The 21,054-nt window shown below is 38.1% G+C and overlaps 1 protein-coding gene across 1 annotated transcript in view; it reads right to left on the bottom strand.

The window, feature by feature from the left end:
• The window catches only part of LOC108674577, a 51,901-nt gene extending 34,665 nt beyond the window's left edge, over positions 1–17,236 (bottom strand). The window contains exon 1 of the mRNA XM_047885574.1: positions 17,005–17,236. Within this exon, the coding sequence (XP_047741530.1) occupies positions 17,005–17,044 (40 nt within the window). The 5' untranslated portion in view covers positions 17,045–17,236. The remainder of the gene's footprint in view (positions 1–17,004) is intronic.
• Positions 17,237–21,054: the final 3,818 nt, after the last annotated feature.

Here is a 21,054-nt window from a genome sequence, read left to right on the forward strand (position 1 = left end):
GCTACTAGCTCATCCAATAAATAAATAATGCACCTGTTTGTTTCATTGAGAAATAACAAAAAACATGCGTTGCCATAAATATGGCGAACCCAGTATAGTCACGACCTCATGACTGAAAGGTGGTTGAGCGTCCCCACAAGACTTACAGTTAGTGTAAGTGAACTAAGGTGCTACTGCTTTAATCTTATGCAAATAATTAAGCAAAAAATTATTTTTATCAACCTAAGACTGTATTTCACAGTAACACGATCAGTTTATTTCAACCTATCAAACCCACCTTAAAATCTTTTCCAACTAAGCGGTAGATTCCAAGGCAAATAATAAATTAATAAATTAAGTTTGAAAAAGAACTCGGTTCTTCTTATTAAGGCAGGAATATTTATCAAGGTATTTAATGAAAGTTAATAAGCCAATGGCCAAAGTGGTTACACCACAGCAAAAGGCGAAGCCCAAGTTTAACTCATAGTCAGCATCCTAAGCAAAGAAAGTGGGAACGTGCAAATATAAAATAAACAAAACGAAAACCAAGTGGATCACTGAAACTAAAAAGTAGAATATTAGAAGGTTCGGCGGTAAACAAAGAGGCTGCCGAAGCACGTCCAAGGAAAGTAGCTGGGTTCACCGTTAGGTTCCAATGCCAACAACTCTATCCACAAACCAATACCTATTAATAGGTATGTAGAAAAAGAACTTCTATAATTTAGAGAGAAAAAATCGGGAAATTTCCAGCAAAGAATTAATGCATTACGGAATTACATTTCAACATAAATTTAAACCTAAATAGGAAATGCGAATATGATCTTTTATCTAACCCAGAGATGTCACCACCTTTTTCTAAATTCCGAGGAAAGTCTACAAAAAAAAAAAAAAAAAAAAAAATTCTGAAGTGCTCGCGCCAGCAACACTCTAACATCCCATGTCGACGGTAGGTGCATCATTTCCTTGCCGCCTTACGATAAATTTTTTATAGTTCTTTTCGAGAAAAGCTTTTCAAACTTAAACTTATATCTCCACTCGTATTTAATTCACTTGAAATGCCCAAATATTAACACATGATCGAGATAGTTAGCAAATTTAAAATTATCATTTTCGAAAGGTCCAAGACTTCGGAATTCAATGCACTTTACTTATAATTCCATTTTTCTTTTTTTTCTTGAAGAAAAAGACATAGCTTGCTTGGCCACACAAAATCTAATGCAGCACACGTAGTCGAGCGCATGCACAATGAAGCTCTTTGGGATTAAAAGATCAATCTGTTTAAATAAATACGAAGCTTCGCTGTTGATTGACCTGCAGGCGTTTAATTCTTGCAATTACCGCAGATGACTTTGTCTGCGATATCGTGGCTACGAATTGTCAATACTGCGATGCATCAATCTACTGTTTCGTTACATTACGTCCATTTTAATTTATGTTTAGTTATAATGTCATTTCCAAAGGTGAATTAGAGTTTTATTTTTCAATCACTAAATCAATGCAATTCAGCAGCAGTCAACTGAGACGACCACATAATTTGGCCCGAAACCAACAGTCTTCACAATTAGATATAACCGGAAACATTTACATTCCAGTGAAGACGGAAGTATAGTAAGCTAAAATTCACTATTTTATTAACCAAGGCTCTCACTACTCACAATGGCACAGGAAAAAGTCTGTGGATAAGCAATTTACAAGCCTTAAATTATGTACATATTTTAAACTTTAAAATTATTCATATTCGTTGAGCATGGTGACGGTAGCAGGTGCGTGTGGGCCATCGCACGAGCAGAGACTCGCGACAGTAACATCTTGCCCGGCACCGTAACGCTAGGATCTCTGTCCTCATATCGCAGAGACTCGCGAAAGTAACATCTTAACCGGCACCGTAACGCTAGGATCTCTGTCCTCATATCGCCGCGAGCCAGCGCTTGTTCTTGCCCCCATTTGTCTCGGCGGCGCAGGCAGCAGACTACAAAATTGATGCTTTACAACGCCAACGTTCTGCCTGAGAACTGATCCGGCAATCACCATAACGTGGCCGATTTATATTTAATTTTGAATTAATTCTGAAAAGACACCATGAGTTGAGCTAAGGGCATGGAATAAAAACTAGCATCTGCCGGAAATCTGTAGTTAGGAGCATATAATATCACCTGTAATTGGGAGGATATTTGATTCGTGTATTAAATGTTTAAATAACTCCGTGAAGCAGCTAAAGCTTTATTCCGGTTGATTGAATGTTATGATTTGACCCATGCTTACATAATTATTATATCTTTACGCATGATTTAATAGCAAAGGTAAATATTGAAGTCTCACGACATCCGAAGTTTAAATTCGGCTCTCAACTGCGTATACAAAAACGCATGAGAGACACACAGTGGCGACGGCTTGGAATATACGAAGGACCGACAGTCCTTCGACTCCCTGTGTTAACCATTCGTTTTTCTAAATAATTTTTTAATAAAAATGTTAACAAAATAATTGAAGTAACATATGTAGCCGATGCCAGGGTAATGATCGTATTTTACAATGTTACAGATGGCCAGAAACAATTACTGGGGATGATTCGAAGACATAAAAAGGAATTTTGGGAAAAAGATTCCGCCAGTCATAAGCAACAGTATTACGCACGAAACATTCTCAACCGACCATGATGCTGATTAAAAGCTCCAATGTTATAACAGGAGCTCAAATAAGAAATTTATTATGTAAACGTTTTACAGTGCGGATAATAATGATAATTCATGATTCCTTCATACATTCAGCTCTGGCAGCAGATATAGTGATTTCATAGAATAAAAGAAGTGTTATCAGGTATTACTGCATGCAACGATAACAACATAACCTGCGAAAACATCGGTCCATCGCCACATCGCTACCACGCGTTAATCCGGAGGTCCGCTGATCATGTACGCACCGAGTAGCCATGATAGCACCGATATATGATAGTCGTTTCTTGAGGGTTTGAGAATTTCATCTTCCCTATGACCAAGAAACCAAGGAACGCTGGATTAATTAGCGAGTCGACACGTGTGCCCCACGTAAAATTTGATTGTAAACGGTCTGAAATTGTGTTTTATTTATTTAACTTGCAATAAGTGTCAGCGTAATACTATTTTACGTTGACGCTTACATAATATTTCTGCTTAACAGGATCGACCCTTAGTCGTCAGTTGCCTTAATACTAAAGCTTACCCCATCGCTAAGCAATAGTTTGCTTGCTTATTGATAAAATCTTGAATTGAAGTTTTTGTTATCAATTGCAGTATTTATTGCAAAATTTTATAATTTCAAAGCACGGAAACTTTATTTTTCGAAGTTTATCAATAAAAACTTCGTGAAGGTTGAGTGTTTCACTTAATTGAGCCTCGAGCTGCAAGCATAGTTATAATGAAAACAACCTCAGTAAAGGGTGCATGGGATGTGGGATCAGAAAGAATCAGTGAGCATTGAATGAGTGAAAGACGAAAATGACCATCCCTAATAAATATTATTATATGCTAAAACAATTTTCAATTATTCAAAGCAATCGCTCGTAACATTTTTACTTCCGGCATTTTTTGTCGATTGATTCCCTATTGATGTATTATTATTGACTACGTTGTTATGACTATATCAATATTTTAGACTAAAATAATTGCAAAGGTTATCATTTAAAACATTTAGTGAAAACAGGTCACTGACTTTATAGAACTTATGTCGTAATTGTATGAATGCGAATGAATGTTTTTGAAGCTCAAGGTTTCCTTTGCGTAACTGATATATTATCCTTTTTAATTATCGGTCAGATGTTGCTCAGTTGCCATAACAGTTGGTGTGGCGATTTCCATTGTGCTGGAATTATTTGTCAGCACATCTTCTTATAACACTTGTGTATGTGTTCTATTTTAATCCTGACACTGCTACTGTTGCTTTTGCAAGAGATTCTGCAAGGGATCATGGACACAGTGCAAAGGTTGATGGCTTCACCGCTGTATTGAGTGCGTCAGTTAGTGTTGCCCGTAATTAATTAAGTAACGGTCGGCTAAAGTGACGCTGTTGTCACTGTTGTAACAATAGTAGAGCTTTACTAGCCGACGAAATAGGCGAAGATGTTGTCCATACAATAGTCGTTGGAGTTACTACAACATTGGATGCTGCATTCAAAAGCTCATTGAGTGTCATGGTTCTTCAACAGAGGCCATTAAACTTACCAGTCGTGTGAGGCTAAAATTACTTCAACAAAGGGTGCTGGATTCATCACTTCAGTGAGTTACCTCAATAGAAGACGCAGCATTCATCACCCAAGTGAGGCACAACTCTGTTGCGAGTTATCACAACAGAGGTCGCTGCAGTTACAAGTTCACTGTTGCTAAAGTTACATCAACAGAAAGAGCTGTAGTTATCAGCAGTAAAGTTATAGTTACCTCAACAGAGGGCACTGCAGTTACCAGTTCAGTTAATGCTAGAGTTACCTCAACAGAGGGCGCTGCAGTTACCAGTTCAGTATAGCTAGAGTTACCTCAACAGAGGGCGCTGCAGTTACCAGTTCAGTTATGCTATAGTTACCTCAACAGAGGGCGCTGCAGTTACCAGTTCAGTTAAGCTAGAGTTACCTCAACAGAGGGCGCTGCAGTTACCAGTTCAGTTAAGCTAGAGTTACCTCAACAGAGGGCGCTGCAGTTATCAGTTCAGTAAAGCTAGAGTTACCTCAACAGAGGGCGCTGCAGTTATCATTTCAGTTATGCTACGGTTACCTCCAGCAGTTATCAGTATAGTGGGCGCCATGACACAGAGGTGGTCGTTAATGCTATGTCTTGAGAAGGCTAACACGCTCCAGTGTCGCTCTTATTGCCAGCTCTGAAAGTGTTAGGATTTAGAGGCGCTAAAGGTCCATGTAACGGCGCCGTGTTCCGCGCAACATGCGCTGGACCGAGCGTGTGATACACGTCAAAAGAACCGCTTCAATGGAGCTAGTTTGACCCGCCTATGTAATACAGGAATTGCGGTGTGTTCACTTCATTCCCGGAGTGTAATAATAGATAAATTTTCGTGGGTATTTGTCAGAATGAGGTTGAAAAACTTGATAGAAATTCAGATTCAGACCCGCTCACAGAAGTACAAAAAAATGCATGCTATATTCGCTATCTGATTACAACATCCTGCTCTCGTTTGGCCGACATTAAGTAATTACTACGATTTTTACTCCCCTTGAAATAATTTGCATATGTTAATATAATTGAATTTTTTCATTAATATACCTTTTAAAAACATTTTATTTGATCATTTAGCTGTTTTATTCGTGATGTTCATGATGGTATAAAAATGCATGGGAATACTTACAATGGTTTATACTTTCTTTTGTTGCGCTAAATCTGCCGTAAACCTGTATAAAGTGTGTATTTGAATGTTTTTTAGCCGCCGCTTGCAGGAGAACAACGAAGACTGCTTCGTTTATTTCGAACGTCAATTTCATTCACACTATAAACCAACGTTAGGACGTCAGCGCTCTAAACTTATGGTATCAAATGCTTGCTTTATGATAATAAGTGGGAAATTTATGGCTAGTAATCCAAATTATTCGTATGAGATTATAATATAATTTATTATTGTGTCATGAATATTGATATAAAAAGAAATGGTTGGGACTTTAATCATGCTATAAGTAACATCAACGGTAACGGAAAATTCTACGATTTGGACATGTACTTCGTTATTTTAGTTACTCATATTGTTACAGCGTTGAGAATGTGTGAATGTTTTAAGCGTTGAGTGTTACCAGCTCCTCTAGACATGCCATGACTGGCCAGGTCTTCAGGCTAGTTGGTTCTGGCCTCACGGATTTTCTGTATGTCGACGGATCAACTTTGCCGACAAACGAGTAATAAATGAATATTTTTTCGCTTATTTGAAGCAGTCAAGGAAATCGGTTGTGATCATGATCTCCATGATGGTGAGTATGATCTCCATGATGGTGATCATGATCTTCATGATTGCGATCATAAACTAAATAATCGTGATCATATTCATGATCGTAATTGTGATTTTCATGATCGTGATCATGATCTCCATGATCGTGGTAACAACCAATTTCACGTGATCTTAAAGATTACAATCATGATCTTCAAGCGATGCAGATTTTATTTCACACTGCCATGATGTCGTAGATAAACGTCTCTTGTATCTCTTTTTTCAACCAAGGAGTCTACTTTGCAAAATTATCCACTCACTATACACAAGTTCAAAAATTAAACAATAAAAAAGAGCCTGTAGTTTCCGTTCTCTTTTCTCCATCAGGTTGGGCGTAATTTTTTCATCGTTTCCGCCTGAATTTCTCTGACGTTATTTTTGTTTTCCTATTCTTTGACTTGAAAATCTCGGGACAGTTGCTGCAGGTGCCACCGCTGCTGCGCTGCAGAACCGAAGTTCATTAATAGGGTAACTTTGTACAAACTTGCTCCATAAGTTTCGCTAAGGACAAAATCCCCGCAATTAATGCTAACAACAGCCAAGAGTTACTATAATTATTATTTTATGGACAGGTTCTTCCTTCCAAATAAATTCTCCCTTATTTTCTAAAGCTCCTTAGAAATAATCTTGATTTAATAAACATAAGCTGAATAAATGGACGTATTTAATTATTGCGCTAAATTGTACAACCAACAATTTTCTTATTGCTCATATTGCAGTCTACGAATTAATAAGGACGTGATTTTCTGCAAAATTTTTTTCATTTTCTTCTAGTCAGGAAAGAAATGTACTCCAGCGAATTAGAAAATAGATATCAACATCGCATCATTTTTTATGCAGTTCTTTCTACAAATTCTTCATCCAGAGCAATGTGATTAAAATAACAATCTAGTGCCTCGTACTAATCAAAGCGTCCTATTATAATTGTTACACTTCACTGATGATAAACTTGCAGATTGTCGACTCTTCTTCACCACCATGAAGTATTCAGTGCCAAAAGCTGAAAACATTATAATCAATTCAATTGATCAATCTGCCATCATCGCATATCATAATTTTGGTTTTGCGTGTGACGGACAGCGAGCGTGTGTGTTCATGGATTTTCAAAAAGTTCGTTGAAAAAAAATCAACAAAGAATTAAGAAGCAAATTCAAACTTATATAACCTGACGCTAATATCAGTTTATGGCTCCCGAGAGCTATATATAGACTCAGGGCGATGCAGATTTCAACCGACCTAATCTCGGCAACATCAATGAAGATAATACGAATGACCGTAAACCCGCTTGAATCTCTCCGAGTGAGAGAGAACTCTATGGGACCACGAGGGTCGTAATCTCCACTTAATCTCTTCCCACAAGGTGGGGAGAGGGGAATAATTCCCTGACAGTCGAGCGACTGCAAGAGAAAATTCCCTTAAAAAGAACTGAACTCAGAGACGTTGCGGTTTCCCGGGCAAATTTCTGACGTGAAGAGGGGAGAACAGACTGAGCAACAATGAAGTCTTCATATTAATTAATGGGTGACTCGAGAATGAGGAAAAATGTTCGTATGTAAAGACCGATGAAAATTTGAACGACGGAATGGAAAAGAAATATCATTTGAAATAGAAGGGATCGTCAACATTCCAGATATATTCATCTGAGGAGGGGAGCAGTTCGAATGGCAGTAACAACACATTAGCAATTCTCACTTGTAAATAATAATGTTCACAATTACACGCGTCTCCAAAAGCAAGAGATAACTCTCGATTAAAATACTCGCCGAAAGATCGTAAATAAAAATTATTAACAGTTAAGGGGAGCATCTGCCCCCAAATCGAAAATTTTGACTTTTTCGGTTTTTATACTCATCTTAAAGCTTACATTCTGACGCATCTAACGGTACCAAAACCATCTCTGTACGTTGATTTATGCGTTTACGGCAGAGCGCGAAAGGATTAGGGGTGGTGGAGTTCTTCATCATTAAATATAGGCCTAAATTACCGGTAGCACACTTAAATAGCTAGTCTGAATACGCTGTGCTTAAGTTATCCGTCTGCAGTCGTATGGGATGGTTCTCGTGCCGTCGTTCACACCATCCTTGACAGAAATTGAGCTCAAATATCGTCTAGTCTTGCAACCTTGCACCCTTGAATGTCTTTTTCGAGGCGCGCGCGACTTTGTCGGGCCCTACTGAAAAGTTAACTTATTGTCACTGCAAACCTATCTCCTCCTAAAGTTTTGAAGCTACACCAATGAGACATATACCGTTCGATTTGCAAATAAAATATCTACAACTGGAGGGAGGCTTTTTTCTAATTTCGTTATAGCTCGGATTTTATTTTGCAAAAAGGGGGCCGGGCGGGGTGAAATTGGAAAATTTCGAAACATTTCGGAAAAAATGCCCCCACACTCACAAAAATGAGAAATTCAAAAAACCCTTTCTTCCAGTTGTAGATATGGTCTTTACGCATCGAATGATCTGTGCCTCGATGTTGTAGCTTGAAAATCCTAGGAGGAGATAGATTTCTACAGTACCCCCTTTTTGGCGATTTTCTAGGAATTTCACGTTTTCTTTCATTTTTTCAAAAAAATTCACAGAAGCAAAATAAATACCTTAACTCGTTGCAACTATATAATTTTGCCTTGAAACCAAAACCATTTCTGAAAATCAAAACTCTACACCGCTCCGAATGGACCAACTACTGCCACTGAACCCTGATGAACCCTGCCTGCTCCATATAACCCTGCATGGCGTACCCTGGAGGCTCAACATCGTCGTTCCGCTGCAAGGCGGCGAGGCAGTATACGCAACATCTTGTTCGTCTCTCTGTAGACTTGCTGCGGCTCTCCAGGTAACTTTTGCGCCGGTTTTAGGGTATTTTTTATAGGGCGAAAGCAAAGACAGTGTCGGCGATGGAGCGAATAAAGTAAATCTCGCGTTGGATATACGAGGGCATTCATGTACGCCCAAAACAAACTACGCCAAAAATACTTATGCGTCCCCGGGCTGCTGTGGTCTCGGCTTGGCTAGCAAAATTTCTTTTATTGCGCGATTTATTCGCTTGATATTTTTGTTTGCCTTTCGCGGAACGGAGTTTTGCGCCCCTCACTCCTTTGTGTTTCTTTTAAATGAGTGTAAAAGTTGAACGACCGCATGAAAACTTTGATGCTGTAAAAACTGAAGCCAAAAACATCCCCTTGGTCTGGCAGTCAATGGCTTGAGAGCTGCACTTGCATTTGTTGTGGCGGGAAAACACCGGCCGTTATCCCAAGACATTCCTACTGATTGCCATTTATTTTTATAAATTGAGGCTGTGACCACTTTAAATGAGCGCCATCAATTAGATCTACATGGGGAGCATTTAGGTACTTCGTATAAATTTTGCTCATTTTTGACATCTAAATTTTGAAGGTTTTTATGTTGCACACTTCTACACATCAACGCACGAATGAAATTTAAGTTCTGCATTCGTGCAAACACGTACTTAAATAAACATGAAAATTTTTCCCTTATTGACAGGCGTAAAATAATGGTAAACGGAATACATATTTAGTGTCACTTTGAATATACTATACTTTGAATAAATGCTCTGTATGTGGTCGCAACAACATTATCACTGCATTAGATAACAGAATTTGCTTCTTTATACACGAGTGTTTATTGATTAGATGATTGGATGGCCGGTTGATAGATTGGATGGCCGGTTTAAGGAAGTAATTGTAATTTATTAACGACGATTCAAATGTGACAACATTCATTTGAAAACAACTCCTGTGACACAAACGTCAATATCATAGTAATGTTTATTCAAATGTTTCATCCGTGTTTAAGGTTTAACTACTTTTTCAATAGACTAATACCACATGAAATCTTTTTTCTCGGACGAATGAATTAATATTGCTGCACATCATAACTAAACTCGAACATTGCATATTGGCACATACTGTAGTTCTCCCCCTTAAACCTGATCGCCTTGGACCTCCGCCCAACATAAGCTTGACTAATAGATTTTTAAAAGTCAAAATTTCAAAAAATATAACTTTCCATCGTTTCGACCTCCTATTAACGACGATTTTTGACAATCAAAATATTAAAAATATAAAAATATAAACTTCCATCGTGTCGACCTCATATTTAGAGAAGCCTCGCTGTGAAGACAACAAATTATTCATACAAAAAATTCTATACAAATTTGGATTGAATTACAAATTTTGATTATATTTGATTTTATTTTGATTTAAAAAAGTTCAACACTCACCACATAAAAACTAAAGTTTGGTCCAGATATATAGAATTATTTAGTATTAATCAGAATTTATAATGGACTGAAATATCTGATTATGAGTTAAAATCAACAATAATTGACGAATTGAAAGTGGAATTAATTGTTTCTTGAGGACTCGAATGCTTCTAATTTTTTAATGTCAGAGTGAGTTAATAACTTCAGTCAACTTCAGTAACTTGAAATTACCCACATCTTAACACCCACGTGCCTGTCATGGGACGTCCGATATCCAAGAAAGTTCACGTCTCATTTCGGTGGAATTTTAATTGATCGCGCGCCTGAAAGTTTTTCTTAAACAAATGTTATTTTTCTAGAAAGATATTTATAGAGTCCGTTGAATTGTGAAACCCGGGGGCTGAAATTCGTTTAGATGTAATTATGGCTGTCAATTTTTGTTCAATGCAAAGAATGTATGAAATTCATTCGGGTAAATATATCAAAAGCGCCGAAAAAGTCTTCAAAATTCATACGGTGATCTAAATTTTTAGATTACTTGATAACTAGCGTCTACGCACGAGATCACGAGTCATGATACGAGCTCTGAGTAATAATTATAATCGATACATCTCTCAACGGTAATTTTCTTGGCTACGTCGTTGAGCCAGCGAACCGAGAACAAGATTGAACCCTCCGCAGGCCTCGTGCTGAACCTGTCGCTATTGAATGATATTAAACCTCGAATATTTTGTAGCAGTCGCAACCGAGGGCGACAATGGCGGCTGTAGGATCTGAACCAATGTGGGGCCTGGCTGCTGCTCTGCGTGGTATTGTGTCCCTTATATTTGTTCCGGTTATGAATCCAGAATCCCTTCAGTCAAGTTTTCATTGGGAGAATTAACGTTGGAAAAATGTTTTCCCCGCTGAGGAATTTAGTTCAGAAAATGAATGGTGAACTTTATTCAGGTAGCGACGTATACGATTTTGTGTTTTTTGTCCAGTACAAATAACAAAGTGGTGCTTAACGTGAGCAATTAAGTGCGTGGGAACTAATTAATACATAACACGATTTCTCTGCAGTTTCACGTTCAAATTACGTTCACGAACAATTTTACTAAAGAATGAAACACATGAACGAAAGAACTGGAATTAAATATTAACGTAAATCTAATAATAATAAATTGTACAAGATTTACAGAGCACAAGAGCGGCGGAGATAAGTAATGGCTCGCGGTGGCCTCCCTACAAAGAAATAATTAAAGTTCAATTAAGGTCACATTCCAATGCTGAATCGCGTTTCCCTATTCTTCAATCATCTTGCAGTATACCAGCAACACGGAACATTATTAAGTACAATAGAACACAAATATATTAGAATCATATCTCTGCAAGTGCCGACGTTCGCTACACTGAAGTCTGTCAGTATCCCAGAGCAGAACAGAGTAACGTCGCACGCTGCAATGGGACAAGCAACAGCCTGCTCTACCATTCTAGACCAAATTCTACAGTTCCTTTTCTTTGTCTTCTTCGCTTAAAAAAGAAGTCTTGAGCATCCAAGCTAAATATTCTAATTGCTTCCTACAGTCTTTGACTCTTATTAGTTGCCTCTGTTGCCTCTTATTAGTTGCCTTTTAAAACGCAGTGCGTAATTATGATTAATGTGTATATAACTTCGTTGTATGAGTACTTGTCTGTGTCTATAACTGCTCTGTATGAGTGCTGTCTGTGGCTGTATAAATGCTCTGTATGAGTGCTGTCTGTGGCTGTATAAATGCTCTGTATGAGTGCTTGTCTGCGGCTGTATAACTGCTCTGTATGAATACTTGTCTGTGTCTGTATACTTTGCTTGCAGCTACCCGAGTTAGCGAGGCTCGATGAACTCTTTTGCGCCGCAGCGCCGCGCCAATAAAGAACTTTGCCGCTAATCTGGACCTCTCAACCCACGCGAGACCTTCAAAGCTGCGACGCAAAGACAAGAATTTCGTTCCTCGTGAAAGTGTATAAAGAAAGAGAGTTATTTTGTGACCTTTTAGCAAGATGTTAATGAATGAGAATTTAATAACATTGCAGAGGCAGAGAAATCGTAACAACCGTAATGCCCCTGATGTCTCTCTCGTAAATAAGTAGATGCCTCTGACGTCACTCACGTACAGAGATGCTTCTGACATCCTTCATGCACAGAGATGCCTCTGACATCCATCACGTACAGAGATGCCTCTGACGTCGCTCACGCACAGAGATGCCTTAGACATCCCTCACGCACAGAGATGCCTCTGACGCCACTCACGTACAGAGATGCCTCTGACATCCCTCACGTACAGAGATGCCTCTGACATCCCTCACGTACAGAGATGCCTCTGACATCCCTCATGTACAGAGATGCCTCTGACATCCCTCACGCACAGAGATGCCTCTGACATCCATCACGCACAGAGATGCCTCTGACATCCATCACGCACAGAGATGCCTCTGACATCCATCACGTACAGAGATGCCTCTGACACCACTCACGCGCAGAGATGTCTCTGACGTCGCTCACGCAATATATTGTTTCATTGAAGAACTAACTGAAAAACCTTCTTATGTTGCTTCAATTTTTATATATATCTCATCTCATTTTGATGGTGTAGCGGTACGACACAAATATGTTAAAAAACAGTAACCTCCCACGGTATTATTGAAGAATCCTCAGATCCCGCACTTCGAAAATTGAAATAATCCTTAAATTTTGTTTATAATTAGAATCCTGTAATGCAGACGGCAACGGTTGGCACATGCATGTGAAAATTCAAATGCAATTTGGAAAGTCATGCAATAATATTGTCACTAATTAGTCCGTCTTCATGATCTCTTCCGTCTCTAAATTTACAATGTTAATTAAAGAACGTATCGTCATTTTATCTGGGACTTCGAGGCAGCAGTAAACAGCACCCGAAGCAAAAATAGCAATGGAAACATGAACAGTAACATACATCAGCAACAACAGCACAAACAGTGGCAGTGGCAACAGCAATGGCAACTTGAACGTTCATTATCAGCAACAACGCCAACACTATCAGCAACAACACTATCAGTAGCAGCATGGTCAATAGCAACAAAAACGTGATATTATCAGCAACACTAGCAACAACACCATACCACTATCAGCAATAATAACACCTAGAGTATCAGCAACAACTGTATCAACAGCAATAGCAACAACAGCATCAAGCGCAACATCAACATCAACACCAACAACAACAGCATCACCACTATCAGCAACAACAGCATCAACAGCAACAGCATCAACCGCAGCATCAGCAGCAACAGCAGCATGAGCAAGAAGAAGAGCAGCAGCAGCAGCAACAGCAGCAACAGCAACAGCATCAACCGCAGCATCAGCAGCAACAGCAGCATGAGCAAGAAGAAGAGCAGCAGCAGCAGCTGAGCGCAAGCAGGGCGCAGTTTAATTAAGTGGCCCCCCTAATGAGAAGGCCTTTGATGTCGCTCGCTTATTATCAGAACGGCTGAGCAAACGCAGCGAAAGAGCTCACTCAATTACTTTTATTTTACACGCAAACAAAATGGATTTTCTCACGGCATGTCGGCTTGAGAAAACATGTTCCCGCTCGCCATACTGAGTGAGAGAGAGCAAGTGTTTCACCTCGCAATACTGAGTGAGAGAGAGCAAGTGTTTCACCTCGCAATACTGAGTGAGAGAGAGCAAGTGTTTCACCTCGCAATACTGAATGAGAGAGAGCAAGTGTTTCATCTCGCAATACTGATTGTGAACTCTTCCATAAATCATTGAATGAAGATTAATTGCAAAAAGTGAGACTGATTACAGCCATCCAGGCCACTGACGGCGCATGAGGTAATTAAATCGTGATATTTTTACATAATGTGGTCAATTAGTAGCTTAACTTTTTAGCATTAGTACACTAAACGAGTACACTGGTTATTTTAAATGATGGACCTAATTTTTTAATAAATTCGTGAATATGTAGGTATGTATAAATTTAAAATAAAAAATTTACACACCAATGGAAAGAGAAAGCTTCCCAAAAATTTTAACTTATTCAAACGCGGAATTGGGCATCTCGATGTGCAAAACTTTTTTAATCAGTCACTTAACAAGTGTCGGTTAGGACGCACAGAAATGAAGATCTGGCTCTACACTTCTGGCCACTGAGATCACCGCTGAGACTCGCTGGCAAGAAGACGCGCGGAGAGCTCACCGCTCGCCTACATTGTTTGGTGGCGTCCCGCCGTAAAAACAAGCCTTGATTGGGGCATCAGAATTCTCAGTCGACTTGGCCCATAAAAATTGATCGAGTGTTTGAAGTCTGCATTAAAATTGGCTCGATGAGGGGCTGGCGAACCTCAAGTCCGCGATGCTCTTGAAGTCATGTTTATTCTACGGCATGTTTCTCTCTTGAAGTTACCTCTGCTAAGTAGCGATCATGCCAGGTACAATCAAGAATAATTATATTGTAAGAATAGGAGGAGAAATGAAACTGTATTCTTCTTTTTTGATTCATTATCGATCCTGTAATTAAAGTTTCTCAGGAGTTAAGCAGTTTTCGTCAAACCTATTTTATCAAATTCTAATTTCACTCAGCCACTACATTCATGGATAAGAATAGCAATATTCTCTGGGTGCAATGCGTTGCATTACACCGAAATGAGACACCGAAATTTGCTTAGGTACAACCGTGTTTAAATTGATTCGCAACTTGTCCTTATGTTGCAGTCTTACTTATTTAATAAGAAGAATTGTACAGTGTTCGGACTTATTATACATGTTTATAAATGTTCAATATGTCCCCTTTTGTGCTGCACGACAAACACTGAGGGCACCGTAGCAGTGATACGTTTATTCAGATCAACCAGAGTTACTGGTAGAGGCGGGACGTAGACAGAGTTGCTGGTAGAGGCGGGACGTAGACAGAGTTGCTGGTAGAGGTGGGACGTAAACAGAGTTGCTGGTAGAGGTGGGACGTAAACAGAGTTGCTGGTAGAGGCGGGACGTAAACAGAGTTGCTGGTAGAGTCAGGACGTAAACAGAGTTGCTGGTAGAGGCGGGACGTAAATAGAGTTGCTGGTAGAGGCGGGACGTAAACAGAGTTGCTGGTAGAGGTGGGAAGTAAAAAGCTTCTTTGACGTAACCCCATAAGAAATAGTCACATGGGGTGAGATCAGAGGTCAAACTGGTGGAAGATACAATTCGGGCATTTTTCTACGATATTCAAGCTGCATATCGCTTGTCTCATGTAACCTCTAAATCCACGATTTTAGTTCTATACGATTAGCCATATAATACAAGGTGCAAATTCCTAAGTTTACACCTCGCTAGGTAAATATCATTCATGTCATTTGAATTTAAATAACAAGTGCCATCGGATTCTCTACATGTACTTGAACTTCTGTATTACTGTTTTGCTGGATGCAGATAAGAAGTGATAAATCTACGAAATTATTGCGATGAAAGCGCAAAAAAATAATTCACAAACTTTGTTAGTAAATCGCTAAGGTTAATTGAATGCCAGAGGAAGCAGTCGTCTCCATTCGCTTTGATCTCCCAAGATGATCATTTTTTATCCTAGCAAAACTTCGAATTCGGTAAACAAACAATAGGAAAGTCGCCGAAACAGTCGATTGCTGAAAAAATTGTTAGATCAGTCTTTTTTATTATTTTCTGGATAACTTTTACCATTTCTATGGCTGATATAATCTATTTAATATTATTTCTTAACCAGCTGCGTCTTGAGGTCGAGGATAATGTCTTCCTCTCGACCAAATTCTTGTATGGAATATGAGAGAAGTCTAATATGAGAGAAGTCTAATATGAGAGAAGTCTAATATGAGAGAAGTCTAATTCATAATCAACTGTCCGGACAACCTTCATGACCAATGGCGGATGCCAGAACGAATCATAAATTATCTTCGTATTCTTTACTCAATAAATGAAGAAATTTAAGATAGAAATACCTTATAATTATGGGCGAGATTCAATGATTTTTAAAAGGGCAGTGACCCAACGATTCACTGAAGATGCCCACGCAAAAGCGTTGACAAAGTCAATCAAAATATTACAAAAATTGTCATTGAAAATGCGACGAATCATAACTGATCTTTTGGATGAATATCTGATCAAGAGTGCACTGTAAAAGAAAAAATTTCGTAGTTTAATTGTTTAAATTCTTAATTATCGTTTAATAACTAAATTTAATAACTAATTAAAGCCGAAGTCCATTTCCTTAACTTAGTAATTATGTGTATATAAGGTGAAATTGTTGTTCAAAATGTCCTCATTTATGTTTCCAGGCAATTGTTCCCACAGTTCGAATAGTGGAAGCCTCCGGCAAGCGCATGGAAATAAACCTGATTGCTGCGCTGATTTCACTTCACTTCAATAAATCATATTTCTTCAGTAGTAAGTTGTCTGTTTGCATATCGTGTTCATATAAAATGGATTTAAATTCACAAAAATATATCGAATATTCCACTTATATTATTATAAGTTGCATTGCTTCTATCCCGTTAATGTGCTATTAAGTTGGGTGTCGAGAGTAAGTTAAATATTGGGAGTTTTTCCCGTGGAGTTTATTCTTCTTAATTAACCACCGCTGCACAATACAGCAAATATTATCGACAACAGATTTCAACAAAATTATTTAATCATGTCTCTTATGTGCAACAATTCACATTGAAGATTATCCCCGAGCTTTCGAATAAAGTTTTTAATTTCTACCGTAATTTACGCACTAATTTCAAGCGGAAGTAACGACAATGGCCTTAACTATGCCAAAGCAATGAATATACACGAGACTAAGTAACTTTAATGGTATAAAGCTGATGAGTAACAATATATTCAGCAAGTCTTACCTGCTGCGCAAATCGCGAGGTGTATAAAGAAGATCATCATTTATGTAATCTTTTGAGAACTCTTCAGGAAAGCAGGCCTAATCCTTGTAAAATTTTTAATGCAGAAGCATCTTCTTGAAATCACATTCCGTCACTCTGCACCGTCACGGGAGAACTCAAAAGATTTTAATCAAGTTAATCATCTCTGGAAAATGAATTTTATTTGAATTATCATTAACGACTGGGAGCGGCATATCCGTAATATAAAGTATCTGAAACATACAGTATCTGTATTACAGAGCATCTGTAATGAAAAAGATCTGCAATGTAATGTATCTGTAAATCTATCTACAGTCCAAGCCACGAGGTTCATCCTGAATGAATGACAAAATTTAGGTACAGTTCAAGCCAAAAATTTGCATCTTGAAAGCATGACCGCAACTTAAGATAACGATCAAAATATTGGAGATTGTAGCCTTAGAAATTCGAATTGCTTCATCAAATCAATATTTCGATGGCCAAAAAATTGAGTTTTCTAAAACTGTTTGTTCTTTAAATTGATTCAGAATATCCATCGCGGGTTTACTAGGTTTACAGCGATTGTTATAGTATAATAATTCATTTTAATGAATCCAATTTACTAAAATAATAGAAAAAAGCCAAAACTCGACAAAGGCGTCGGGCAATTTAAATGAAAAATATAAAATTGGTGCAGACTCATGTATATTTATGGCTCGCCATGTTGAAGGGTAACTGAAGGGTTAAATGTCTCCAATTCAATACAACAATGATGAATAATTAAAAATATTAAAATAGTCAGCACCTTAATCAATATTAATTTGATGCTTCTGCCCCTTAAATTTTATTTCGATCAACCGATGCAATGCAAAAAGATGTTTGTACATTGCATTGTTTTTACATTCTTAAACTTCTTTAATGTAAAATTAATATTCGAGCGCAAGTTTTTTATATCGTTTTATCGTAAACCTGAAAATCGATAGAAATTTTATTGAAGCTTATTTCTTGAGAGAAATTTTGATGAGCGTTCTTATTTTTAGAGAACTGAGATTTCTCTTCTGCGGAATGGTTCCTAAGTTGGAGCAGATAAAATAAATATATTTGACCGCAGCTGAACCTTATTTTAGCCTAATGAATTTTGATGGGATTACCTGCACCTGCATTAATTGGAAAAATATTGTTGTGTTAGCTCCAAAATTTATTATACATTACATTTTTTAATTTAAATCAAACTACCAACCACTTGAACCGAACTTAAAATACAAATAAGCTTATTTATAGATCCGACAGGGATTCTAATCAAAGATGATCCTTTAGTCGATTAAATGAATAAATTAGACTATACGTTAGACTATATGTTTATTTTGAATTACATAAATAGAGGGAATGCTAGTCACTATCAACATAAATGCCTCGCTGCACGTCAAGTCAAAGTAGCTGGCCCGACTCTAAAGCATTCAGTCTACGTTTCATCTCAAGCATCAACTTCTGAGCCAACAGAAGTGAGCGACCAATAAATTAGAGCAGTTCTGAAGTATTCCAAAGTTGACTAATAGGAAAGTTCTTGCGAGCACAATGTCAAGTTTGCTCGCTCACTTGCAACTTGATACGGGATTACCATCGCCTTGCTTTTTAGGGCAGCCCAAATTTTATGCACAAGATTTTGATTCAGAGTTGTTGTGTTTGTTTGCCTCAGTGTTGCTGTAGCTATTTACCTCAGTATTATTGTCGATGTTTATGATAGTGTACGTTGCTGATGCTGTTTATCTCAGTGTTGCTGTAGCTATTTACCTCAGTATTAATGTCGTGGTTTATAATAGTGTCGCTGATGCTGTTTAGCTAAGTGTTGCTGTGGATATTTACAACAGTGTTGCAGTGATTGTTTACTTCAGTTATGCTGTGAAATTTTACTACAGTATTGCAGTGATTGTTTACCTCTATCTCGTGAATATTCCCCATAAATATGATATATTTTCCCATATATATAAATCCCAATGAAAAGTCAACGAAGTAACTTGACTTGAAACGAAATGTGCCTGCTGAGCTTGGACATGAAAGTCGGACAATTATTGAAACATTTAAGTTATTATATAAATTACATATTTGATCTTCATAACAAAATATTTTTCTGAAATATCACTTTAAGCGGTGCAATTGTTTGCACTTACAAAAACAATCTTAATGAATGAGCAGGCAAGTTTCAATAGGAAGTTGTTTTCTCAGTCCTGATCTAAACTTAATTGTTTCCTGACTGATTTTTTCGCTCATCTAGCTTATGTAAGTGGATTTTACTTCTTCAAATATTCTTGCATTGATATTTATTGCATAACATCATGCAGCATGATTTCATTTTTTAATATTACTCTCAAACTTGCAAGTTCATAATTTTTTCATCAATGTCCATTTTTTTCTCATGACATAAAGCCAGCATTGTTCTTCTCATCACTTTATACGGAATATTGCGCATACTAGCATGAACTAATTTATTTAACAATTATTAATAAGACGGGAGATCACAGACTAAGTGAGGACGTGGGGGAGCAGCAGCAGCACACACCCTCACGTCACGCTCGTCTCACTCACACTGACGCACGTGGCCGCTGCACCAGCTCGGGACACTCCACGGAAATTACTGCGCGAATTTTGCCTCAGCTGCCGTACCGACAGGAACCATATTTGGCGCAACGCAAATTTGTCGTTCACCTGTACATGACAATTAAATAACGATTATTACTTCAAGCAGATATTCTACACTTGATCAGAAATCGTACACAGATCGTCTAGAGACAATTGTCTCCTGGCAATCAGGACTCATTTAATCAAATGAGTCCTGATTGCCTGGAATAAACAATCCCATGCAGAACTAGAGAGTTTAATTGCTGTCATCAGCTCGATCCATGCTTCCAAGTTCTTGAGTCCAACTTTCCCACTCGATTCTTGCTTCTCCAGACTTTGAGGTAAAAGTTCCCGCTGGATGGCTTCACTTGTGTACAAATCTACCTTCCTGAGGCTATATCTCTGTGCCTGGTCACTAGGCTATACCAAGCACGTTACCACTGCAACGCCCGCGCTTCAACATACGAAATCTTCGAAACATGTGGTTGCTTGTGAAGAAAATTTCCTACACAAGCCACTATTTCCTACACAAACCAATTGCGCGTCTTAGGTAATCGAGGTTTGAGAAGCTGATGGTCGACCCTCAACGTAAGTAATCGCGACCGCGAGGTAAGCCGAGAACTTGTAGAGATCGAGGGACTCGAGTGGCGTGTTGACTCTCCGGCACCAAAACCTGCTAAGATAAATAAATAAATGAATAAAATGTAACTAAAGCAGCTATAATTAATAGTAATTAATTCTTATTGTTCGAGTCTAATTGTGATTTCTTACTTAGCAATATGAACATTTTTTTGTGTGTTCATTCACTTGGATTTGTCTACTTTGAACTAGCATGGAACATCAGAGAGACATGCAGCAATATTGTGTTATTTTTAATTTTTTACTGATCTTGCTTAAGTTGTGTTGGGAACATTTTTACGTAACTTACTAATATCTTATATAAAGAAGGTGATTTATTATTCCTAAAGTTATTTTAGCTTAAGCAGGGGCTTTATTAATAATAAAGTTATGTCAGCATCAAGAATTTGAGGACGAAGAGTACAATGTCGTACAACCTAGGTCATTATTAGCTGAACAAACATTGACGTCTCCTTACAACGGCGTCGTTGTTTACTGCCCTCGACGTCTGGTGTCGATGACCTGATCGTTGATGGTTGTAAGTGCTGCGAGTTAGCATGCATTACAGTTTTTAATTTTATGTGCACAAAGCCTCGAAAAACGACTCCTCATTAGCTTGGACCTCGCAATCTGCGATGATTCGAAATTAACTCGTGAAGGGAAATTGTCTTCCCATTCATTCCCATTGTTTGAAGCTTTCAATCTGAATTACTAAGAAGATATATTCTCAGCGGTATTATATTCACTTCAAGATTGTGAATCATTCGTGTATTCTGGTTTCCATCAACAATTCCGGCATCTTATTTAACTAATTCAAAA

Source organism: Hyalella azteca, unplaced genomic scaffold, assembly GCF_000764305.2.
Source record: "Hyalella azteca isolate HAZT.00-mixed unplaced genomic scaffold, Hazt_2.0.2 contig2461, whole genome shotgun sequence".
Classification (NCBI taxonomy): domain Eukaryota; kingdom Metazoa; phylum Arthropoda; class Malacostraca; order Amphipoda; family Hyalellidae; genus Hyalella; species Hyalella azteca.